Source organism: Erpetoichthys calabaricus, chromosome 11 (genome assembly GCF_900747795.2).
Source record: "Erpetoichthys calabaricus chromosome 11, fErpCal1.3, whole genome shotgun sequence".
Classification (NCBI taxonomy): domain Eukaryota; kingdom Metazoa; phylum Chordata; class Cladistia; order Polypteriformes; family Polypteridae; genus Erpetoichthys; species Erpetoichthys calabaricus.
Genome location: NC_041404.2, coordinates 63,170,432 through 63,196,709, shown reverse-complemented (window position 1 = coordinate 63,196,709; position 26,278 = coordinate 63,170,432). Strand labels below are relative to the sequence as shown.

General features: G+C 48.1%; 1 protein-coding gene across 2 annotated transcripts; it reads left to right on the top strand.

Annotated features, from left to right (window-relative positions):
• The first annotated feature begins 1,099 nt into the window (after nt 1-1,099).
• kif20a (kinesin family member 20A) lies at nt 1,100-24,723 on the top strand. Of its 2 annotated transcripts, XM_051933953.1 has the most exons (20): nt 1,100-1,211; nt 4,832-5,013; nt 7,028-7,135; nt 9,016-9,135; nt 11,212-11,350; nt 11,470-11,645; nt 11,737-11,845; nt 12,099-12,299; nt 12,436-12,547; nt 12,804-12,875; nt 14,184-14,327; nt 14,950-15,112; nt 15,247-15,399; nt 15,851-15,990; nt 18,824-18,926; nt 20,761-20,968; nt 22,157-22,248; nt 22,440-22,577; nt 23,063-23,140; nt 24,263-24,291. In XM_051933953.1, exons 2-19 carry the CDS (start codon nt 4,852-4,854, stop codon nt 23,117-23,119), a joined length of 2,397 nt encoding a protein of 798 aa, XP_051789913.1. In that variant the 5' UTR covers nt 1,100-1,211; nt 4,832-4,851; the 3' UTR covers nt 23,120-23,140; nt 24,263-24,291. The 2 variants fall into 2 exon arrangements, with proteins under 2 accessions (XP_051789913.1, XP_051789912.1); XM_051933952.1 differs by lacking the exon at nt 23,063-23,140 and having other exon boundaries at nt 24,263-24,723.
• The last annotated feature ends 1,555 nt before the right edge of the window (nt 24,724-26,278 follow it).

Sequence of the window (26,278 nt, the reverse complement as noted above, 5' to 3'; positions counted from 1 at the left end):
TATTTAAAAACATAAAGGGAATTAGTACAGGCGATCCCAACTGTTGCTTTAAAATAAATTCCTCAAGAAGCGCACGAGGACACAGTCGCAGATCGTGCAGGGCACATTTCGCACAGATGTTTGAAGGTATTGGCCCTGTATGCGCGCTCGTGGATGGCCGGATGTTGTGCAGTTTTTGCCTTCACACAGACAGGTGGAATGATTTACCAAGTAGTGTGGCAGAGAGGGGGGCTTTTGGGACCTTCAGATCTTGACTTGAGGTGATTTTGGACAGCCTTGGTGAACACCATGAGCAGTCTCTTCTCGTCACAACTGACCTGAAGGAGGAGAATCACCGTGGTAAGGAGACTGGCATATCTGTGTTAGTTTAGCATTGTCTCATTTAAAGATGACTCAAATAAAATATTTGCAATAATAAATAAAACAAACTTAAAATACTTCATGGTCATTTTTAAATGAGTGAGATTATGTGTGACTAATGTCAGGTATTTTCTGTCTTTGTTCGTTTTTTTTATTCATTTATTCATTTTGAATTTTTCCTTGGGATTAATAAAAGTTTATCTAATCTGATGAATCCGACTGACCGCGAGCTCAAGTGACAATCTCACGTTGCCCAGAGCAGCGGTGGGCCCTCCAAGACCTCAGACATAGTATGGTCAACTCAGCACGTCCTCCAGCGGACACCCAGACCCCGAACTGGGCCTTGAATGTCCCCAAACTGTCCTGTCCCCGCTTGACGCTGCTCGTCACGACATTCTAATGCAGACAACAACACTCACCGAGCGTGTAATCTCTGGCGCTAATCGCCTTGCCCCCAGTCACGTGTATTTCAAACGTAAATGTGCCACTGTTTTGGCGACTAACCCCAAATCGACTGTCCAACACCGCCATTTCGGCTCACCGCTACAAACCAACTTTCGTTTTTGTGAAAGCAGCAAACTCCCTGTGGAGCCAAAATGGCGGCCGTCACGCTCCTCCTTCGTTACGATTGGCGGAGCTCATATTGGGCGGACCAATTGAGAAACACGGTTATCCGGCAGGCGGAGCTTCACCGCAGTCTTCAATTGGCTACGAGCAGATTACACCGCGATTTTTAAATTGGTTGGTTTAGCTCGCAAAAGAGGGACGGGAGAGGCGGCGGGCGTTGCTGTTTGAATTGCATTAGTCGCATTGATTAAAAAAAGAAAGCAGCCGAGGAGTGGCGGACAGTGGTAAGTACGTGAAAGAATGTTAGAAGTAGCCGAAGTAAATTCTAGCAGGGGCACGTTGGCCTGCTTGGCTGGCCAGCTCTATATGTGCAGCTTTTGTGATGGTCTTAGATCTTGCCTGAAGAAGGGGCCTGAGTTGCCTCGAAAGCTTGCATATTGTAATCTTTTTAGTTAGCCAATAAAAGGGGTCATTTTGCTTGGCTTTTCTCTACATTCACAATGGCTAACACGGTACAACACCCTAGTACTACGGATATACAAGAGTTCCGTAGAGAAGAACGTTTGGACCTAAAAACGTTAGTGAGGTCAGTTATTTGACAGTATTGGCAACCGTTAGCGTCACATTCGGGTCTGCGATTCTGTTCGGTGCCAAGTCGACATTTTTGTTTGTTTTGCGTTTACTTCTGATGTATTGTTGTGAGCTGCGTAATTATGCAATATGTTAACGTCGAATGCATGACCATGATATTAATAATGGGGGGACGGTAGCAGATTATTATAAGTGTAAAAAATAAAATTGTACGTTTAACTGTACCAGCCGTCTATAGAGCTTTGTTGTGTGCGGGACGGTAAAGTGAAGCAGGGACGGATGTCTGACACACGAGAGTCCGGGAAGTCCTCGATGTCTGTGCCAGTAATCCTGCATTATCTGAATCTGGTGGCCGTCACAGATTCTCAAAGACTGAATAATTAGTGTAGCTGTTTACCACAGCTCTGCATGCTTAACAGAGTGGCTCGAGTTAACATAAACGGACAAACGCTTAAAGGGTCTGGCGGAATGACGTTGTGTCCCGATCCAAGATGGCGGTCCTCCTAGAACTCTGTGACGGAGTCATCAGAATGAACACAAGCGACCCAATGAGCGTAATCTGCAGGACAGAGCTTGTGTGATCACCTACCACTTACAAGTGACCGGTCATTGGGGTGGCCCTTTACCACAGGACAGACTGCTACATCACTATATGTCTTAACAGCAGCAAATGGAGAAGCCTTGTGGTTTGTGTATATACCGAGTGTTTAAACGCGGCTGCAGCAGCTCTCTTTTGGTAAAGGCGTGTTTGCATTTCCAGTTAGGCAGTAATGGTGATGTAAGATGTGTAGTCGGTAGGTGGATGCTGTGGTTCTGCTGGAGTCCTTTCAGTGTGGTTGAGCACATTTACTGATTTGGGTGCTCACCTTCCGTGGCTCTTCATCATCACCTCCTTTAGATGGAGTGTGACTCCATTTACTCAGAACACATTTTTCTGTTCACTTTTTCACAAGCCAGCTTTAACCTCCCATTGACTTCAACACCTTCATATCTATGAAGAACGGGCACACGTGGCACCTGCAGCAATGAGTCGTTTCTGATATCTTTGAATGCTGAGGTATATCCCAATTTTACAGAAAGGCTTTTCTTTGCCACAGTATCTTCAACACATGCGGCGTCCTTTCCACACAGGTAAGACACAATTATATTCAATGGTGGTCTTATTAGGGGCCTATTTGGCTGTAGGTCGTTGATCATAATTGGAGCTTGCTCTCTGACAGACCAGGTTAGCAAGAGCCTTATTAGATAGATACTTTATTAATCCCAAGGGGAAATTCACATTTATTATTATTATTACTCTGTGCAGTTCAAAATCTTCAGTCCTACTTTGAGCGCAGCCTTTGTGAGGTGGTGTTGGAATTTTGACACTTGTTGAGCCGTCTCCTTGTTTCTTTCCACTTTAAGAAAAATTCCTTCACAACCTTCTCCAGAAGTATGGCATATATGTCAGGCTCTGAAACGCTGGGCTGTGGTTGTGTAATTCGGGTCTTGAGAGTGTGACACATCTGTCCACTTAAACACTTCCAGTGGTATGGAGTAGGGCATTCAACTTGACCCTGCTGCATGATGTCGTGATTTGCCCCACTGATGGTCTTTCTTACTCCTCTATGAAGGAGCCTTAACTGCCTCGAAAGCTTGCATTTGTAATCTATTTAGTTAGCCAATAAAAGGTGTCATTTCACCCAACTTTCTCCTGTATCAATCTGTGGCTAACACGGTACAACAGTCTACTCCTATATGGTAAAGTTCATGAAAAGTCAAAGCTATGGTGTGACTGGCGTCTGTACGTTAACAGGGCAGTTTTGGTGACTTTCTCATGTGATCGATGGATGCATGGGTTTGGAGGTTTCTACGCTTTGTTTAAAATTTTGAACTCTAATGGCAAATGTGTGAAATTTCACATCTTAATGAGTCTTCCTGCCTGCTAGAAATGACAGGGTAGTCTTTGTCTTGGGATCCGCTGGTGAATGTGCTAAAAATGCCAGCAATGCGGCTCTTATCTTTTCAAGGTCTGAGAGACTGAAGTTCATGGTGGCCAGAAGTGTCCAACACTGCGCCATGCTGTACCCTGCTCAGAGAATCACAAGTCAAATGATCTCACTGCTTGTATATTTGGCTAACTAGTTTCCATTTTTTTAAATGGTCTTTTCTTGTTGATGTGTTAATCTTGAAGTTAACTAATAATTAATTGACAGCTTCCTTCTAAAAGTCCATCCCTCCATTAATTTTCCAACTTGCCTTAATTTAAATCAGTCTGGTGGAGAACTGGAGATTGGGTACGAGACAGGAGATGACACTGTATGTGATGCCAGTCCATCGTACCACCACTCACTCATGCAGGGCAATAGGTTTGTCTTTAGTAGGCAAACTGAGATAATCGGAGATCCCACCCAGTCGTTGATGGCACAAAATAAATTCCACACGGATTTCTGAAGCTGTGAGGCCACAAGCTGTTGTGCCTCCATAACTCTCAATATTCTACAATCTAAATCCAAGTGTGTGTTTGTCTGTTTGCTATACCACTATATTGTTGGGCTCCTCTCCCCGGATTTTGTACAGATTTTGATATTCTACTAAAACCTGTGTAATTCAGGTCAGATCACTAAGGGGGCCTCACACTTTACCCCAGTGATACTCTGGGAAACACAGGATTCAAACCCACCAAGATACCCCTACAGTTCAGTATGCTGTGGTGTTTTCTTGTGAAGATCATTAAGGGATTGTGGTGGGACATCAGGACAGGTTTGTCCTTTTATTTCACAAACTTGCTCAATCCAGCATTGTGTGGTGGCATTGACTGTCCCTGCAGCATTGGGTTCAAAGCAGGAGCCAGACATTGGAAGGAGTACAAGTCCATTGTAGGACACTTCGCTGCCTTCACAGAAGGCCTTTAGCTTATGCCCAGTGGCCAGCTGGCATAAACTGCATGGCTCCATTGGGGGGTGTCGGGGCTAGAGACTTGTAATAGGCCTTTAAAATGAAAATGGTGACTTTCAAAGTGCTGACCTTATGCAGACACCCAGAACAGGTGAATCGTGACTTCAGGCTCCACCGTTATTTCATTTGTCTCTCTGGGCCTCATTACCCACATCCTGCCATTAAACCCGTTTGTTTATTGGACTTCTCCTTTGGGTTTGAGTCGATTGAAGTTTCTGGCTGTAACTGGCTAAAAGTGTTTGTGTCTCTCTGGGGGTCCGACCCATCTGGAATGGATTACAGCATAACATCTGAACCGTCTGTTTTGTGTCTGTGTTTAATTTTGTGCAAATAGTTCTGTTCAACTTGGTCTTTTTTTTTTTTTTTTTTATCCCAGGTGTGACGTTTTCATACAAGATGGCAGTCACCTTACCCTCCCCGAGGGGCTTTTTTTCTGATGAAGAGGAGGCCCCAGTTTTCGAGTCAACAGCTGCTGACCTGCCTTCAGGAATTCGCAAAGGCCTGCTTTCGGAGTTCTCGGTAATCTCGCCAGGAGCAGATAACTTGCATGAGCATAAGGTCAGAGACCGGTCTTTCCCTCCACATTAACTTCACCCTTAAAACGTCCTTTCTTTCTTTTTCTGATTCTTTTTGCATTTTTATATTGATTGGCTGTCCCCTATAAGCACAGTGCATGATTGCTCATTCTCTGATTTATTGAACTTCCTATTTTACAAACCCCTTTAAGAAGTGGAGCTGTGATCTGTAGAGGTGTGCTAAGCTTAGGTGGGTAGTGCCCTTTGTGAGCAGCCACTTTTTAGAAATCGTCAACAAGTGTTGGGCAGCTTCTCCTCCTTTCAGGGACGAACACCACTAGCCAAAATATGCCATGCAGTCCTCTTGTTTTCTGTTCCTGGTTGAAGTCCATCTGGACTGTTCCTGTGATTCCCACCTTGTCTGTACAGCATGTAGGTGGCACTATGACAGCTCATGCGCAGTGCCAGGTTATCATGTGGCAGTTAAAATGTCCTGCTTCTGTGTGAATTGTTCCTTGTACATTGCAGAAAAATCGGGTCAGTCTGCCACATAAGGAGACTGCACATGTATGTTTAAGATTAACCCAATCCCTAGGAGTGGGCATTGGCGCTATACCAGGTCTGTCCATAACGGATGGATTTTGAAGAAAATGTTTTAGCAGTATGTCAGTAGGTGGAGAACATTTAAACGTAACACACCTGTTATTGCACGTCCTGTAAATCTGTGCTGTCGGTGTGATAAGTGAGGCTGCCCCTTTATGATCATCACTACTAGCACGGTGTCCAGTTTAACTTGATTGGCCAGTCAGTGCTACTTCTGTGAGACAGCATTGGGTCGAGCAGGTTTGACTGTGTGTGTGTGTGTGTGTGTGTGTGTGTGTGTGTTTAAAGCCGGTGATTTAAAAATGGGAAGCGAGGACAGAAAACAGCAGAGTCTTGTCCTTTATGTGTTTGTCGGTGACCTGATTAAGCTAAAATCTGCACTTCTGTTGGTTCAGGCTAAGGAGGTGAATGCCTGCTACTGAATCCATCTGAGTAGCAGAGCAAGAACAAATGGATAAGAGGTGCGGCTGTGTGGACAACTGTCACATTGGCTATTTGAAAGGTGACATCTCCGTGTCATAAGACTTGGTCACCAAATAAGGTGGGCAGTCCTAACCGGACTGTTGACAAGTCTGTTCAATGATCTGATTGTTCCTTTTTAAAGACGAGTCTCCCTAGGGCCAGCATGTCCCCTGAGACGTCTCCCAGTCTGTAGAGTCCCACAGTTGATTACAGTACAGAACAAATCTGTAGGAAAGGACAAGTGACCGTTGTAAGGAAACTCCATTGTCTTGGAATGGACACATCAGTGATGATTCTTCTTGGCTCTTTACTGAATCTGTTACTTTTGGGTTTTATGTTTGTTTGGGAATCTTAGTGTAAAGGACAAAAGCTGTCGGAATAACCTTAGCAGTAACATTACTGGTGTGCAGCAGCCCTCCCTCTCCACTGAATCAAAAACCAGTTGCCATTCTGTTTCCAAAGATGAGTTACTTGCTGTCAGGCTGCTGCTTTCATTTTGACTTCATTATTCTTATTTGTAGAATGTTTGTGTGTATATACAGTATGTATGTATGTACTGATTGTAGCCATGCTTGTCATGTTGGCTTATTTTCTTGTATCTGTGTAACATTGTCCTGTGTTTTGTGAGGTCTTGCTGCAGGTCAGTTTCCTTCTGGGACAGTAAGTCTACATTATACTGGTGTCTAATAAAACTGTCTGAATTTGTAATGATACCCCACTGCTCTCTTCAGTTTATCACAGAATTAAGTGAAGTGTGACTTGAAATTAAAACCCACCTGCAAATGCCTAACATTAAGTGTGTGATGATGCTTATCTGCTCAAGGAATGCCTGAAAACTCGGCTTCTCCTTATGTTGAGACACTTGTGATGCCCGTTGTGTTCTTGATTTGCATGCTGCTTCTATACAGCAATATGCCAACGTGCCTAGACACGATGCAGCACACTACACTGCCTGAAGTAAACTCCTCTTTGTGTTTTCCCCCTCATGTCAGCCCCAGAGTATTCCAGAAGCGAGTCCTGAGGATGGCAGTGAAAAGGTAAAGGTCTACCTGAGAATTCGCCCCTTCACCGATTCAGAGCTGGAGAAAGGAGAGGAGCAGGTGGGTGTGACCCTCTGTTGTTCAAATGCATTTGTCTTAAATTATTATCATGAATAATCTTCATCTTGGGTTGTCTTCATAGAACATAGCAGGTTAACCTTACTTTGTATAAAATTCTTTTGGCCATCTTACATATAAATGTCTGCTGTCTGTCTGGCCCCAAAGTGCGAGGCTACAGCATGAAGTTGAAAGAAAACGACTCTGCTGCTAAAGTGAAATCACCGAGCAAAGACAAACGAAATAGAAACTCACTTAGCCACTGACATTGGGGGGGGGGGGGGGGTCGTCTGCAAAACAAAATCGCCAACTCTGCTTTTTAATTTTTATTCTGACAATTTCAGTCATTTGTGGGAGTCCAGTCATTTTACAGCTAGTGTAATATGATTTGATAGCAGCCAATGCTTGGCACAATACCAGCCCATCACTAGGCACACGTGAGCTGACATTATCACCCTAAATTGACCCTTTATAGCAAACAGGGTGGTCGTGTGTAGGGAGAAAACTTCACATTTCATTTAGAAATCTTAGTGCAGATGCTTTTTGAAAGTTTTCTGAGTTTCACCTTTTGTTTGTAATTCATGATAACACAGCATGGCAGACTAAGTTTATGGGCTCATTTTGGCAATGTTGAGTGGCACTTCTGCCACAGATGCTAACTTTCATTTACATGTTTTTAGTTTCTGACAGAAGAATACTGGGGACTAAAACGTTACTGTAATAAGCTAAGCTTGTCTATTAACAAACCAGAGTGGTGTCGCCAATGGCGTAGCAAGGGGCTATAATGGCGTGAAGGTGTGTTCTTGATGGGGTGGCAGGTGTGCCTTAAAGGTGCATGGAGTGTTGTTTTTTTACTGCATTCACTAAACCTGCTCCCCTGTATCTGAACCCCTCTTGTAATTAAAATGTGTATGTTGAGTGGAGTCGGCTCCAGTGGGCCTCTCTGCTGTCTAAAAGCAATTTAGGGAGGAGGAGTTGACTCCATTTTAGAGATGTGCTAAGCCCTAAATGCTTGGATGACGCTGATAATCAACCCTTCCTGTGTTACATCTACAAATTCATACTTTTTCAGCCGGATAAATCAATGTGTATCGGCAAACAAAGCAAGTTTCTTTATGAAATGCAGAGGTGTGTGTGGGTTTGTTTATTATGCACCAGCCCAGCTTCATGAATATTTCTGTTTTGCTGTTAGTTTGGTTCATTTTGTAAATGTCATACATTCTAACCAACTTTAATAAAATGGAAGCAAACTCCGAGTAAAAAGTTCTGTAATGGGCAGATGAGACAGTCTGCATCAGGAGATATCAAAATGGTGGCTTTTATACTCGCAAAGAGACTCAAAAGAGAGCGTTTTTGAAATGAATCTGCTTAAGCTTGTTGCAAGTTCAAGTACCAAGTGACATCGGGGCACACGTTTGATTCTACTGGCAGCCTTGAACGGTCACATTATCAGGAGACCATGGAGTAAAATTGTGTTAAGTTCACAGGTACGACAAGAATGATGTGCAGTTTGACAACTGTAAAGAGAGCTCTGCCCATGTGGATGTTTTGGTTTGACAAAAGCTAAATGTTAATTGCTAAAAGAATGTCTGTTTAAAATTACAAAATGGTATTAAGCTAAAACTGATTTTTTTTATAATTAGATACTTTATTAATCCCAAGGGGAAATTCACAAAAAATTAAAACTAAAAATATCTCCAAACTAGAGAAGCCCTGCAGTGAGTCGAGTGTCTTTAGTGCCTTCTGTTTGCTTGGCGCCCTGACCTTTATCTTCATTATTTTGAATGGCCCTAAATGACACCAGAAGTCATTGATTGATTTCTAAGCTGTGTGTTCTGTGGGTGCTCACAATGTCTTCTCTCCCTGCTATTTTTGCTTCGCAGGCTTGTGTCTCCTGTGAGACCTCCCAGACTCTGCTGCTGCAGGCTCCCAGAGACTCCTTTGCCATGAAGAACACTGAACGTGGAGTCGGGCAGTCGCTGCACAAGTTCACCTTCTCACAGGTATGGTCTCAAGCAGGCGTGTTGTCTTACTGCTCTAATGGAAGTATAGGAGAAGACATGAAGTGACGACGTGTACAGAGATCATGACCTAACTGAAGTCTGCATGAAGCTTTAACATGATTGGTTACATCTGGTTGTTAATGGAATGTGACAAGTCATTGATCTGATTGACCGTCCTGTTCACATAGGCACATGTGACTATTGAGGTGTTTAAGTACACTACATACATGGCATGCACGTCCATCTCATTCAACTCTTTACATGACAATAATGTTTTTAGTTTTGCCATTTCTGTCAATGGGACACTTAGCCTCAGCATTACATTAGAGCAGGGCTCATGCCTTAAAAGATGACTTTTTCTCTTAAGCCTTTTATGTTTTTGTTATAAAGTCACTAAAAATGCCTTTTCTTAATACCTCAAACCTTTATTATGGAGATTATTGAAATAACTTCCTCCAAATAATGAAGCTGGGTTCCTTGTAACAGCACACCTACATAACATGCTAGGTGCACATTGGACCAGGGTTCAAATCAACTCCCACAAAGCATTCTCTCTCTTCCAGTGGCTTATTTCTGACCTGCGCCAGCGCCAATTCATGTATAGAACTGTAAAGGAGTGTTAATTTTTCGCAGTGGCATGGGATGAGTACTTTATAAGTCCATCATTAGCCTAAAAAGTAATGTTTCTTCATTCCTGTCAAACTCCTCTCTGTTGCCAGCTTCACACTTAAAGACCTAAAGTGATGCTGTTGATGGTTCTGTTGCATAAACTCGCACTGTAATGTCATACACATACTGTGTAACTTTTATCGCAAGACCCAAAAAGCAGCAGCTGGAGGTTATTAAAATAAGAACTGGACATTTCAGTGACTCCGTGATCTCTCTGTCTATTGACGTGAGGCCTTTGGGCTCTGCAGTGCACCAAGTTGCTATATGAAAGGAAACCAATTTCCCTTTGGGATAATAGTCTAGGGCAGCATGTTGGCGCAGTGGGTAGCGCTGCTGCCTCGCAGTTAGGAGACCCGGGTTCACTTCCAGGATCCTCCCTGTATGGAGTTTGCATGTTCTCCCCGTGTCTGCGTGGGTTTCCTCCCACAGTCCAAAGACATGCAGGTTAGGTGCGTTGGCGATTCTAAATTTTCCCTAGTGTGTGCTTGGGGTGTGTGTGTGTGCGCCCTGCGGTGGGTTGGCGCCCTGCCCAGGGATTGTTTCCTGCCTTGTGCCCTGTGTTGGCTGGAATTGGCTCCAGCAGACCCCTGTGACTCTGGAGAATGGATGGATGGATAATAAAGTCTACCTAACCTATGAAGAACTTTCTGGCCATAGAAGCTTCTTCAAAGGCTTGTGTGCTCTTCAAATCTCCACTGATAAGATATGTGAAGGTCACTTCTGCCCTTTCAAGTTGCCTTTTGACACTTCCCAACAAACGTGGCGATCATTGCAGCATCTTCCATCTCTCCCTAGTTCTCTGTGTGTGTTTTGTGGGATTTTTCTTTCTTTAAACCGTACAATCTTAGACGTGGTTTGCACTGACCGAGTGACAGATTGACATGATGACATTCTATCCTGGGCTGAGCCGCAGTCTCAGGGCTCAGAATGCATGGCTTCACTTCATAGCTTTAGTCCACTGTGTCAGGCCCGGCACGAGTGAGTGCGCCCCTAGAGGTGTTGGTTCTTACCTCATGTCCACTGATACTGCAATGGATTCCCATCCAACTAGACCCTGTAAAGGAGGTAATTTCTAGGAAAAGGGATGAAGTCTACAGGAAAATCGCTGACCTCTTGTCTAAATCTTTTGGGGCAGTTGCAGAAATGAAAGCCTTTAATTTTCCTGTGTTGTTGTTCTTCCTCCAGCAGTTTTGCTGGGTACTTTTTCTGTGGTCGTTTTAATGCTTCTTGCTAGACACAAGTGGCATGAGATTCTGAAGACCCTGGCATTCTGGCTGAGTTGGGCTGTCAGTGGCTGTGTGTCTTGCTGTTGCTCTTTTTTCCCATCTGTTCGTTTTCCGTTCCTACACCAGCAGCACTCGATGGGCTCCTTGCTCTGGTATTTCAGTTGTGCGTTTTATTTTTTAGATCTTTGGTCCTGAAACCACACAGAAGCAGTTCTTCAATGATACTATGAAGGAAGTTGTGAAGAATGTCTTGGATGGTGAAAACCGGCTAATCTACACCTATGGTATCACCAATTCCGGAAAGACTTACACGATCCAGGGTACGTCCACTTGTGTTTGAGTATTACAGAACTCCCATCCACAGGTTATACCCTTTCTCCTGGTCAAGTGGTCTTGTAATGAGGACAACCCCATGTGAGTTTATCGCTGGGTTTTGCAGGTACGACTTATGATGGAGGAATTCTACCTCGTTCTCTCTCTACGATATTTAACACGATCAAGGGAAAGCTGTATAACAGGATGGACCAGAAGCCTTCACTGTGTAATGATGTGGTCTGTTTGACTAACAAGCAGATCCAAGAAGAAGAGATGAAGAAATGGACTTTTCTGAGAGAGGTACACCTTCAGTGACTGGAGTTGGAACTTAAGCACTTGATAGATCAATGTTGTGCTGATTCCTCTTCTGCATCTTTGATTGATTTGACAGGATGAGCAGACTCCGCTGAAGGACAGCAGCTTCAGGTCCAGGCTGGGCACGAGTGTCAGCTTCGACAGTGGCATCGGGGGTGTGTCAGCAATGGGCAGCCATTTTGATGGTAGGTACTGCGTGTCTGTTTCTTGGCGTCCTCTTGCCAGCTGGATGAAGCAGCACTTGTATAACAATCAGTGTTGTCAAATTAAGGTGCCACCATATAAACAGAAAAACAAAACTCCTTCATCCTCCTCAATCATAAAATGTCAAAGTCTGACGCAGGGGTCAGAAGTTCCTCTGTTAATCTGTGAACTGATGGTCTCTTCTTAGTCTGAAAGGTGCGTTCCTGACGTCTGTCTTTTTCTTCTCCATATTAGATTCTGAAAGCAGATATGCTGATGTAGAAACTGTGCCTCTGGCCAAAAAGAGTGGTGTGCGCTACTCCTTATGGGTCTCGTTCTTTGAGATTTATAATGAATTCATTTATGATTTGCTGGATATGAATTCCTCCAAACAGAAAGGCAAAAGGCAGACCCTGCGGCTCTGTGATGACAAGTATGGGAATCCCTATGTGAGAGGTGAGGGGTCTGGGGCTTCTTAGCTGAATAACTGATGGGGAGAAGGACAGTGAAGCATTGTGACTTTATGGAATGCAATGCAATCCGTGCCCCCTGCCGTCCTTTTTAATACATTGATGTGCCGGTTTGACTTTAGATCTGAACTGGATAAACGTCTGCAGTGCAGAAGAAGCCTGGAAGGTGTTGAAAGTTGGCCGTAGAAACCAAAGCTTTGCCAGTACTCATCTTAATCAGAACTCTAGTCGCAGGTATGTTACCTTCCTGAAACGGTCTTTTACCCCTCAAGAATCCTCCAGAACGCCAGTCATGGTACACTTGGGCTCTCGAGGACTAAAACTAAAGCCAACTGAAAGGCCAAATGTAGGCAAGCAGTTACAAGTAAAGATCTACCAGCCTGTTGAGGCTTCTCTGCCTGCTAGGCCTCATGTACTGTGAGCCGGTTGACGGGTGGGTGTTGTGCTGCTGTTGGCTAACAATTTTGTATTTTATTCCTTGTTTTTTCAGTCACAGTATCTTCTCTGTCCGCGTTCTACACATAAATGATGAGCAGCCTGATGTTACCCCTCTAATCAGCGAGTAAGTACCTGTGCAACATTCATGTTCTTAGTAATGTCCACATCATGTCCTCCCAGAAGCTTGACTTTGACACCCTTGTTCTAATGCGCTGCTAATCTGTAAACTCTTTAGTCCTCTCGGGACTCGTCCACTTAAATGGTGGGAGGTCATTCACTCCACGTGTCCATGGTTGGTCAGCTACTGGCCAAGGTGTCCAAGTATCTCCTTCACAAAGTTGTTTTTGGTTCAAATCTTAAACTCGGCGGTTTGTTGCAGATTCATGCGACTCTTGGTTTAAACAAGTGCTTCATGGTTTCTTTTAAATGTGTCTCTGCTAAGTGATCTCTGATGTCATTCCCTGGCTAACAGAGAATTGGCAATAAATTTGTGTCTTAATCAGTGCCCTGCAGGGTTTTTGAAAGCCTTGATTAGGCCCCACTCGGCCCTCTTAAATAATATTCTCAATCCCACTTGATTCAACTCCAGGCACTTTGGTGGGACGGCCTTTCCCAGCAGTGTTGGAGACAGGCCTAGAGGGGGCACCCGCCAGTTGCTTGTGGGATCGTGCGCACACCCTCAATCACACCCTGTGGGTTTTACACCCCAAAGAGTGTAATCCTCCCTTTTGATCCCAGGATGCACTTGGTTGCTTGCCTACACTTTATTCTTGTGCTGGTTTGCTTTTTTGATGGCGTGGTGTGTATGGAGCTGCACAGAGGATTTCAGATGTGGGTCTCGCTAGCACCACCTACAGGCTGAGCGTAATATCCTGTGACCCTTCTGTTGCCAGTACAGTGAAGGTGAAGGTGGCACCAACGTGTACGCCCCTACATTTTTGTAGTCCAGCATTGCCAGTCTGCCTGTAGTGCGAGTTTAACCCCCTGTCCCCATAATGTACTTCGCTGGTTCTTCTGGCTAATCCAGCATGTCTTCTGTGTGTTATGGAAGTGGATCTGTTTTTAGAATATCGTTTATTCATTTATATTTTTCAGTTTTTTTTCTCTGCTTTGCTTCATCTATGAAGTGCACTAGAAAGTAAATGTGGTGGTGTAACACCAAGAAGTTTCCAGAAACTGTTGCCTGACACTGAGGTCAGGTGTGAACTGAACTTCAACTTTAAAGTGCCGAGCCTGGAGTCACATGAATGTCACCTCAGCGGTGACATTCATGTGACTCCAAATATGAAGTTGGTAGACATTTTAGGAGTGTATGGGGGGTCATGAAGTCACTGGAAAAGGGTGTGTGTGTGGCCACGCCCTGTTTGTGAATATTTGATTCTAAGGACATCGTGTCTTACATCCTGGGATCTCGCCCTTTTTTTTCCTTTAGGTTGTCCCTGTGTGATCTTGCTGGATCAGAACGGTGCAAAGAGCAGAAGTGTGGGGACCGCCTGAAAGAGGCCAATAACATCAATACGTCTCTTCACATGCTGGGCCGCTGCATCGCAGCTCTGCGGCAGAACCAACAGCAGAAGTAAGATCAGACTCTTGGGTACAAAATTCCAGTTACTTAGCCATCTGTGGAGTGGGCACAGTCGACATACCTAGTGAAGATGACCACAGAAACTGGAGTTATGATCATATCTGAGCTCTTAAGTGGCATCTGCCTCGCTGTCTGGGCTTCTCCACTGTACTGCTGCCATTGGTCTGGATGGCTTTATGGACACGGACTCTCGCCGGTCACCTTTTATGTTTTGTATAACGAGCTGCGGTGTTTTGGACAGTTAGTGGAAAAGTTAGAGTGGTGGGTGTGCTGCTGTGAAGTGGGACAACAGAGGGAATGGGGAGGGCCATTGTAAAGGAACTGGGTGACACCCCAAGCCAGTTTACATAGTGGGCACTGTTCTGATTACGTTAATGGAAGGTGGTGGTCCACAGCTGTTCTATCTTTAAAGATATGCTTGGACCTCCAGTTTGGGCCTCCAGCCACCCCAGGTAGGAACCCACAGAAAGGCTTTAAACTCCAAAGAACCTTTGATTTTTACAGAACATTCTGCCACTTTGAGCTCTTTGGTTTTCTTTAAGCTTCACAGCCTTTGAAGTTAAAATGTGTGTGTTTGTGACGTCACCACGTTGTCCTCATTTGCTTCTTCCAGAACTAAACAAGTGGTCCCGTTCAGAGACAGTAAGCTGACTCGAGTCTTTCAAGGCTTCTTCTGTGGTCGGGGAAAGTCTTGTATGATTGTCAACATTAACCAGTGTGCCTCCTTGTATGACGAGACTCTGCATGCCCTGAAATTTTCCGCAATTGCCACACAGGTAGGCGTCTTTACTCCAAGAGCACTGCTTGAGCCAGTGTGGCTCTGAAGAGTAAACTCCCAGCACCCATTGCATTGCTGACACATCAGCCACGTCCTCTCCCTTCTGACCCCTCTGAATGTTTGTCTCCTCAGCTCATCCACTCTCTGCCTTCGAAGTCGAGGGTCGCCTACATCCAGTCGCTTCTTAAAGAGCAAGGCCTGCGTACCAGTGAGGGCACCACTGAGATCGACGAGTCTTGTGATGAAAGTGTCGACTGTGACGACTCGGTGTACCCTGATGCAGAAGTTCGTACTTTTACATTTTTATCTTTTGGTTTATGGTAATGAGGGGGGGGGGAAGAAAAGTTAAATGAAGCCAAACGGTAGCAGATTGCCACTCTTCCTGACTAGCTGGGAACGAGGGCTCCAGAGGAAGCAGGGGCCTCAGAGGTGTGTTAAGAATCCATCTTGATCACACTAAACACCATAAAGTGCTGGGAGTAGAAATGCTAGAAAAGATGGGACTTCTGGGTAAAAGCATGCCAGCTGTGAAGAATTTGGCATCTTAGTCTTTATGTGAATGTTTGTTTGGTCGGGGGGGGCAGACACCATAAAAATGTAATCCATGTTTTAGTTCAAGGCATTAAATGCTGTGAGTGAAGGTCATGGCCAGCATGGAAAGAGCACTTCAAGTCGAGGTGGAGATGTTCTGAGCGTTAGGGTTGGCACCACTTTTACACATTGTGTCGTTTTTCAGGCCCTGCTGAATGCTATTGAAATCCTCCAAGACAAACTGATACACGAGAGGCAGGAGAAAGAAAGCTTGGAATCCCGCATTCGAGATGAGGTCTTCAACGAAATGATGGAGCACATCAATGAAAGGGAGAGGCAGTTCAGGTGAGAAGTGTGAAAGTTCACTGCGGATGACCACTCCGCTGCCTCAAAGCTTTGGTTTCGGCACTACATTTGCGTACGGCCTCTTTTGGTATTTTAAATTGTAGGATTCTCCCGACTTTTCATAGCAGAGACTCCCAATTTCCAATCATTTACATGGGATGGTGGGGTGGTGTCCGTGTCCCCTGTAGGGTCCAGTCAGTTCACACCGTTCTGTTCTACTCGGCCTCCAACAATGAGCCACGATTGGCACGTTCTGTAGGATGACATTACAGTTTTGAAAGGCTGCCCCTTGCTAGGCTGAGGGTCCTTCTGGCAGCAGGTGCCATTACGAGACCCTTTCCTAAGCTGGCATAAGAGCCCTGCTTGAATGTTAAAACTGCTGTTCCTTCTCGAGGACAGAGTTGTGCCTCAGCACTGCACTTGTGAGCTTGGAGAGAATGGCGTCAATGATAACATTAGTACCCTAATAGGACTCTCAAAGCCCAATGCCAACCCGACACCCCCCAAACCCCCCACCCGGACTCCTTGAGCTTTGCCACTGAATATAACATTTAAAGGAATGACGCTTCAGTCTGTTGTGGAGCTGTGAGGTTCGTGATCATGTGAGAGGACGCCTGAGCAAGGCCTGTTTGAACCGCGGCACAAAAACTCGCCATTAGCGCTTAGAATGGCGGGCTGTGATTGGTGCCCTGCCACGCTCCGCTTTGCTGTCAATGAATGATTAGGTGTTGGTGCTGGCATTGTGTTTGAAAATCCACAGACTCGGACAATTAATGACAATTCATTCTTTGTGTTCTGTAAAACAAACTCCCAAGTATAAAGTGACCACCTCGTATACCGGAGTGTTCATAAAGGGTGTGGGAGGATCACAACATCGGCCACTAAAAATGAGTGTGGTCTTCATGGCTTAACCGGCGAACGCACCCACCGTGTCCCTTTTATTTTTTGTACTCAGAGACTCAAATGTACTTCTGTTCATTCTGATGCTGTTGTGAATGAGTTAAAAAAAGAAGATGGCATGCGAGACCTTTAAAATGTGTCACTCGCTTCGTCACGATGGGGCATATGTGGCGCTTGTATTGCTTATCCAAGAAATCGATGAAGTAAAGCCCCACGAGTACATTTGGATGTTGGCGAGGGCTTCAGCACATCGCAGCACACACTGACCTTGTAGGGTCCACAAAGCGGCTTGCTGTCGCATGTCGATAGTAAACTGAGACTGATGTCCCATTCCAACCTGAACACGCTGCGCGGATCTTGACTTGCTGACAATGCTGTGATCTTCACGGAGGCTCTGATGGGGGCTCTCGAGTGTCTGGGCTTGTGAGGGTCCTGATAAACACAGAGAGCCAGACCTTTAATGACCTCTCGGGCACATCAGCAGTCTGTCTGTCTGCGGAGAGTGTCGACCTCGTCCTTGAGAGGTTTAGTGACCTCAGCGGTGACATTCATGTGACTCCAAACATGAAGTCGGTAGACATTTTAGGAGTATATGGGTGGTCATGAAGTCACTGGAAAAGGGGTGTGTGGCGCCTCCAATATCTCTAAAGACTTGGACCTTTGTCCTTTTACAGAGTCCTGGGGCTCCCTGTTTGAGAGACATGGACGTTATTGGTGACCTGAGATGAAGACTCTGCACTCCTTCATGTGGGTCTCTTCAGATGGTCCTTAGGGGTCCACTGGTTTGACTTTGTGCTGCTCACAGGGTCCTGAATGAGACACATGACCTGCATTGTGAGGGAGTGTCAGTTACAGCACTACGTCCATGTGGTATGATTACCCGAGGGTGACCTGGCTCATTGTTGAGGACCCCTTAGTGGCTGGACCAGGCCGGGGGGGGGGGGGGGGGGGGCTCATGTAACACCTGGTTGCAGTAGGTAGAGGGTGGGACTGGACTGCATGTCTGCTGGGGGGGTTCCAACTGGGATCCCAAGCTGCTTTGTCATGTCATGTGGTGTGCTATACCAGTGCCTGCTCGCTGGCCCGACCGGAGGACAGAGGACGTGTCAAATTAATGCAAGGAGGCCATGAGAGGTGTGCGTACTCGTTCTGAGCATGAAGTGTAAACCGGCCCTTAGCCTGCATCAGCCACAGCATGAGTTGACATTCTGTCACGCAGTCAATGAGGGGCTTCAGGGGACCCTTTTAAAACAGGCAAACCCACCATGAAGTGCTAGTGAAGGATGGTGTGCTACCTAAAAGAGCCAGAGATCCTGGGCACTGCAGTGAGGCACACATTCAATCTTTGAGCACGTGGGCCTCTCTTCACAAATGTGAGCGAAGACCATGTAGGAGCAAATCAAGTGGAGCACTGAGGACCGTCTGTCCGACACTCCATGACTGATGGTGCCTGCTCAGCAGAGTCGTCTTCATGGACAGTTCAGCATGAGCGAGGTCTGCCCACATTGGGTGACCCCTTAAATGACAGAGAAAGCTTGAGTTTGTGACAATGAACCAGGAGGTATCTGTGAACACTTCACCCCAGTGGAGCCAAAGTGGCAAAAGCGATGGAATCATCAAAGGTACAGGAAGTCCAAGTCGGTGCCAGCCTGACCCGCGTACACGGCGATGCTCGGGGTCAAGTTAATACTCTGAAAAGAGCTCCGATTGTCATTTAGGGACATGTGGTGATGAAGACCATCCCACTTCTGCCTTATGACGATGCCCACAGTGGGCTCCCAACTGAAGAGCATTTGTAAAAGAAACACAAGTGGGGTTTGGGTTGTGTCACCAGTATGGCGGCTCTTCATCACTGTGTTTGAAAATTAAAGTGCCCACCGCAGGAGGGGGCCGCTGCTTTTTAAGGCCAACGTGACTTTGTTTTGTTTTACAGTGAAATGCTGGAGAATGAGAGGGAGCTGCTGGAGCACCGATATGAAGCAAAAATCGAAAACCTGCAAAACTCCTGGAGAAATTATTACCTGCAAAAAATTGAGGTGAGTCTCGAGCATCCAGTGGTCTCTGCAGTTTGGTGGGCTGCAACTCGAGACGGACCACCATGGGGACGTGGACCGGCTAGTTGGGATCGACACGGCAGCCTTGGGGTTTAAAGTCCACGCTGGCCGTGTCACAGTTGCGAGGGTCGTGTGACCACCTTGTGTGTTGCTGTGCCTTTGTGTCAACGCCCGCAGGTTTAATTCTTGTTGGCCAGTACTCTGTGACGGTGTAATACACAAAAGGGACATTGCTGTCCCCATTTCCACACACTCGGGGTGGTTTGATTCTTTCACGACGTCATTATTGTGACTTGTCGTGTGTCCAGGTGACTGGAGGCACAGCCGTGAGGCCCCCCGCTCATTCTGTCTGCTGGCATCGATCATCTCCAGGGCTGCCACACTTTTGACATGTTGTCGTCCTTTAGAGCCTCGATGACGCCGAGTGAAGAACAAGTGAGCTCAGCCCATGAGACGTGTCTTCTGTTTTAGCATGAAGCTCACTGCAGATCAGGGTGATCCAAGTGGGGAGGAAGACCACCTCCTCTGCTCCTTCATCACTGAATAAGCCATTTGTCTCTGGGGGAAGTGAGCCCACCCGTGGCTCTAATAGCTGGCATTGCCCCTCAAATTCTATGACATCACAGCTGAAAGAATTCTGCATGAAGGTGATGATGTTTGAGGGGTGTCTTGTGTTCCCAAATCTTCACATTCTGCCCTGCAGACCCCCGTATTTGCGGGTTTTTATTCCTTTTTTTTTTTTTTTAGGGGGGGTTCTTGCAAAACATTAAGAAATTTGCTCCTGTTTTCCCCCAGCAGTCAATGCTTCTGCTTCTTTGGCACTTTTCCTTTTTGTTCCCTGATTAGCAAACGACACTGATGGGCGCTGCCATCCTGACTTGTCCGCTCCTTCAGAGACGTTTCTTATAAAGCACAGGCCAGTCGGTCAGTGTGGCATCGGGTCGTCACTCGCCTGTAGCATTCGGAATGCTGGCCACGCCGATGTTCTTTGACCTCCTCGGCATTGTGTTCACCTGCTGAGCGTTACAAACCTGTAGGTGTGGTGGGGGCGGTCAGTCGAGGGTCTATGGCTGTGGCGCTGGGGGTCTAGCGTATCCCATGAAGAGCCGCGGTGTCTGTGTTCAGCGCCTGGTGTGCACAACCCATGCCAACCGTTGTGTTGTTGTGGGCTACCCCAGCACAAGACTTGGTGACCTCCACACGAACATCACCAGCACTTGGGGGACAAACGTCCGCCTTAGCCTTCAGTGCGATCACAAATGTTTTGCCACACAGCTACTTGTGCCACGCTGAATGTTTAGGTGGCCAGATTCACTGGCCTTGTGGTGGCGTGTCCGTTGGTGTCACTCGATTGTTGTGACAAGTGGCTTCACCGCCTCTCGTTTACACGCCGTTGTGCTTTGGTTCGCAGCTCCGCCCCCTCATAAATATTGATGAGCTACCTTTCACTTGCCAAACACTTTGAAATGTTTGATTTTTTGCAACATGATTTTCTCCACTAGATGGCAGCAGAATGCCATCCTGAGCGCCGTATGTTGGCAGGCTGTTAGGTGAGAGGGGGCACAGGGTTAATGCCAAAGAGGAAACTCGACCGGAAAAAGAAAATGGCAGAGGACAGGAGAATTCAAGAGTGAGAATGAAATGACGCCCCCCAGACCAGACTCTTGAACATGTCCTGCCACGAGGCCTGTCTTTGGGACCCTAATGACCCCCACTGGGTGGGCTCACTGAACCAACGCACACGCAATGAGGGGAGGTCCCCAAGCCCAGAGTGTCTGTCTGCCTTTCTATGACGTTCTCTCTCATCCCGGGGCAGGAACACGAAGAGCAAATCAAGGAGCTTCAGAGTTTACAACAAGACCACGGTGACCAGCTGGACCAGTCGGCTGTAAGAGAGAGTGGGATGAGGAGGTCCAAGAGAATCTCCAGTCAACAGGAGGTGCTGGCGCACTGTCGGGAGGACCTGAGCAAGACCAAGGCAGAGCTGCTGCTGCGGATGACGGAGCTGCAGGACAAAAGCAAAGGTTGGTACGGGGTGGGCCGGAGACCCTGAGCTTCGACGTTAACCCAAAACGCAGTCGGTGGTCCGTCCCTCCACGCTTCATGTGAGGTTTGTCCATCGAGGGCTGCTTTGATTTTTTTGTGTTGTGCGCTTGTCGTGGCTTTGAGCGCCGCTGGGCTGATCCTCGGGTTTCACCAGCCTGTAAGACCAGGGGCTCCTGCCATCCGCAGCACGTGGCACACTTGAAGAATAAACGCCAGCCGTCTGGTGGCAAGTGGACCCTCAAGGAGCGCCGTGTGCCACACTATTACAGCACATCTTGAGGGGTAACGGTGTTGGGCATGGCAGCAGTGCCACCTGCACTGTACAGAAGCCACAGAGTGCCAGGTAGACATCGTAAAGACACATCACAAAAGTGTGGACTGTGTGATCAGCCGATCTCAAATTCAAGGCCCACCCTGCAATGAGGTGGGATTCTGGCGTCCAAGGATAGAGCGACGGGTTTGTGCATCTGGGCGCACACTTGCCAGGTTGAGGTGCCTTCTGGGTAGTGTCGCTTGCCAGAGCCCCAGTGGCACGTCTGGCCGGACTTGTGCTGATGCCATTGTGACCAGTCGCCCACCGGCCACATTCCTGGCGTTTGACGAAGTCCTGAGCTGCACGATCTGTAATCACATGGGTGGGCTTCATGTCCCTAAAGTGAGGACTACCCAGCGATTGGCACGGTGAGCAGTATACGCCCACACCAGACGCTCAACGGGGCCTGCAGTGGTCCTGGTGGGCTCTACTGAATGCCCCTCCAAGTGTCTGCTCCGCCTGTGGCCAGCATTCTGGTAACACAGACCCTCGAGCTGTGGTGGGGCTTTTTCTGAATGTCATGTGACATGCTGGTGCAGTGAACTTGATACAGAAGGTCCAAAGTGGGCCGGCCATCGGACTGTCCTGCTTGGGGGACACTAAGTTGTGATTTGATCCCATTTAGAAAGCTTAGTGACATGTGTGTGAGTGGGTGGCACATGAGGATGTGAGTGCAGCACGGCCATCACAACAGACCTGCTAGTGACCGTCATGAAGGTGCCGGGTGACATGGCCTCGGTGCCAGCAGAGCAGTTGGTGCCTCGCAGCTCCAGGGTCACATGGCATCGGGCGGGGGGACGTTGACGCCTGTCTTGTCCTGCTGGCCTGAGTCTGGCTCCTCTTTCTTTTTCAGAACTCCAGAGGTATCAGGATTTAGTGTCCTTGCCACCCTCTGCCAGCATGTTGACGTCTGCAGTGGACCGCAAATTGGAAGAAGGCCAGAAGGTGGGTGACTGCTGGGTAAAGGCCTGCGCTTTGGTGCCAGCCAGACATTTGACTGCAGTTTGTCCGGCTTACTGCCGCTATAGGTGGGCGAGATGCCCCCTAGACATTCCAAATGTGTGTCTGTGACAGTTGTCACCCTGTGTAGCCATAAGTTGCCCCGTGACATCCCACCCTGTGTGTTCCACTTGCAGAGCATCCGACTGCTGCGGTCCGAGCTTCAGAAGTTGGGGGAGTGGCTCCAGTCAGCTGAGCGGGCATGCTGCCGCAACGCCAACGCCGAGAAGCTCCGCCAGACGCTGGGCACTTGTGATGAGATCCTGTCCAAGCAGGTGAGGCTTTGTGGTTTGGTTGTCATTTGATGTCTTGCATGAAGAATGTGACGTCATTGTCACAAGACACACCATGGGTGACGGCCACAGATTGGTTAAATGTGCCACCATAGCAGAGATGTGACAAAGTGAGCGGGTTGGGGGGTTGAATGAAAAGCCAGGGGTGACTTGGAGGAGTGAGCAGGAGGGCGGTCCGTGCATGAGGGGTGAAGAGTCTCGGGACTCCAGGAGTGACCCTTCTGCCATGCCGGCGTCCCACTGGGTGGTCTCATGACTTTCACCTTGGCGATTGCCCAGAATGCCGTTGACAAGTTGACCTCAAAGTGCCACGTGGAACTGACCTGGCGGAGGTCAGGGGTCAGCATCGTCTCCAATCTCTGCTGATTCAGGTGGTCCCACAGTCGGTGACTGCGGTCAGTGGTGGTCTTTGCTCTTCAGGGTTCAATGACCCGTTTTTTCATTTTATTTTTTGTGCCTTGATGTAGATGCCAGTGCTGTGGTGTCCCAACAGCTGCCTTCTGCCCCCCGCTTGCTGGTTCTAGGTTCCTCCTTGTGCCCACCAGGTGAGGCATGTTGCACCAAGTCCTCCACGTTTTGCCCTTTTCTTTCCCTATTAACGTCCCCCATCCCACCTAACGTCCTCATTGTGTGATCGGTGGTCTGGGTAGGAGCGGCCCGTGCCATTGGCAGACGTTCCTAAGTGGGCTCAGGCATGCTGTCTGTTGAACCCCCAGTGTTGCGTCACCCTGGTTTGATTTAAAATGCCAGTCGATGTGTGAAGTTCCAGCAAATGTGCACCAACGCCAGCAACCAAAGTCGGCATGGGTACGAACCGCTGGGCCCACCATGGGTGACGAGGACTGAGCCGTCCATTTGTGCCCACCAGCTGGCCTCTGCCCTGATAGTTTAACTTTCTTAAACTGAACCACCTGAACTCCCCTCGTGATGCGGGTGGCACCACAGCTGTGCATGCCAGTCCAGACGAGTCCCTGACACGCATGCAGCACCACCTCTGGGGGGTCCTTTTGTGTTTCTGACCCCCAAACCCTCCGCTGCTGGCTTGTGGGTGTCCACCAGACTCTGGTCAAGATGGACCTTCTGAGGGTCCCTGTGACCCACCCACCGATGTCTAGTTTGACCACTCGTTGGCCCTTTGTACTGCAGGGGGGCTCAGGCCTTGATGGCATTGATGACTGAGCTGACTTTCCTGGCATGCTGACAACATAAACATGGTGGTCAGTTTGTCACCAGCGGGACCCGTGGTCTTGTGCTGCATGAGGAGAAACTTCTGAGCAGGGTCTGCCACACGCCGACTCTGACCGAGGGGCCGTCCTCTGGTGTGGGCACAGCTCGTGTGGAGCACGTTACCCAGAGTGCTTTGCAGTTGAACCCACAGTGGAGTTGGTCACCGCAGAGTAGCTGGGCATCGATGGGCACGTCGCTAGTCGTTACAATGTGCCAACACGTTGGACAGGGGGTCAAGTGAAGCTGCCAATTTTCAGTTAGGTCGTACCCCCTCCACCCGCTCCTAGTGGGCATCACTCCCTGAAGGCCGCGTTTCCAGTCACTTGGGATTCCAACTGGGGAGGCTTCACCAATGGGGACGTGCCCGCTCAGTGCGGACCACCCTCTCGCCACTCGTTATGTCGGGGGGCTAACGGGTCTCCTTGCGTTTTCTCAAACAGGACCAGACGCTGGCCGAGCTGCAGAACAACATGACGCTGGTCAAGATGGACCTGAGGAAGAAGACGGTGTGCATCGCCGAGCAGTTCAACACGGTGCGTGCCCTCAAGGAGAACCCCCCCACTTTGTGCAAACGGCGGGGGGCCGCCAACGAAGAGAACCTGCAGCCCCAGAAAAAGCCCTTCCTCCGTTCGCTGTTCAACAAGACCCCCACCCGCCCGGTCCTCGGCCCCAACGGCCCGTACGCCAGCATCCTGCGCTCCCGCCAGAGGACCCCCGCACCGGTGACCCCCCAGAAACGCTTCAAGTGCTAAGGACTCTGTTCTGGGGCGACGGCCACTGGGTGGTCTTCCTGTGTTTTTGTGTTTTTAGTTCGATAAACGCGTCCCACGCTGATGGCGTCGTTTTTCTACCTTCTGTGCAATATCTGTCAGCGTGTTTGAATTAAAGGTGGCATTTCGTACGTCTGATGAGACCACCTGCTGGAGGTGGGAGTTCATGTGTTGGGTGGGGGCACAAGTGGTGATGCCAGGGTGTCACCTCAGCCCATGGGCAGCTCTGGGGGCACACACACACTCTGCACTGATGTGCCCACATTCATTCATCAGGGGGGATGTTCAGCTGACTCCAGAGACCCTAATGGAGACCACCGTGAGCTCAGCTTGGCATTTTAATTCATGGAGTCCACTGCTGGAGTCCTGGCTCTTGATGGGCGTCCATCTTGTCGTCGTTTTCTGGTTTCTCAGTTCGGACCCCCACGTTACCCCCCCATGTGCTGCGAGCTCCGGTACCTTTGAGATGGGCGCTGGGTGTTGTGGTGTGCGCTTTACGGCCCCCCCACCCCACAGGTGACAAATGACTGTCACCCCTCAATTTAGTCGGCTGTGCTGTTTAGATCTTGAAGGACAGCAGCAGTGTGGCCCCCTGTTGTCAATAAGGGGGTCCGGCCTTCATTTTATTAAACAAAGCGCAAACTGTTAGCAGGCTGTAATGTCACTCGACGGTGACACAGTGGGAAGGTCGAGCCCCCCAGTGATATGGGGGCTCATTTTGAGGGTAAGTGGACCATCCGGGGAAAGGAGCTGCCAGTTCTCTTCTTTCCTTAACCTTGGAATTTTGAGATGGGGGCTCCAGCAAGCCCCCCAACAAGTTGAGCAATGACAGGACCCTCCACCAAAAATGTGTTCTTGTTTTTAATGAAGACAAAGTGGTGACATCAGTGCCACACAGTGCAGCCCACCACAGCAAACATCCATTCAATAAAGTAAATAACCTGCACCCGAGGGTGGGCACACAGCTGGACGTCTGCTACTGGTCAGCTGACACAACATCGTCCTTTTAGCTGCTCCTGTTAGGGGTCACCACAGCAGATCCTCTTCTTCCATCTCTTCCTGTCCTCGTCATCTTGTTCTGTCACCCCCACCACCAGCACGTCCATAAACCTTCTCTTAGGCCTTCCTCTTCTCCTCGCAGCTCTATCCTTAGTACCCTTCTCTCATTATACCCCTCATCTCTCCTCTGCACATGTCCAAACCAACTGTCCCACCTCAGCTGACCCTCTAATGTCCTCATTTCTAATCCTGTCCATCCTCCTCACACCCAATGCCAATCTTTAACGGCCACCTGCTCCAGCCCGTATCACATAGCTGGTCTCACTACTGTCCTGTAGACCTTCCCTGTCACTCTTGCTGATACCCGTCTGTCACCAATCACTCCTGACACTCTTCTCCACGCACTCCACCCTGCCTGCACTCTCTTCTTCACTTCTCTTCCACACTCCCCATTACTCTGTACTGTTGATCCCAAGTATTTAAACTCCTCCACCTTCACCAACTCTACTCCCTCATCCTCACCATTCCACTGATCTCCCTCTCATTCACACACATGTATTCTGTCTTGGTGGTCCTACTGACCTTCATTCCTCTCCTCTCATATCTCCACCTCTCCAGGGTCTCCTCAGCGTGCAGATCACAATGTCATCAGCAAACATCACAGTCCATGGGGACTCCTGTCTAATC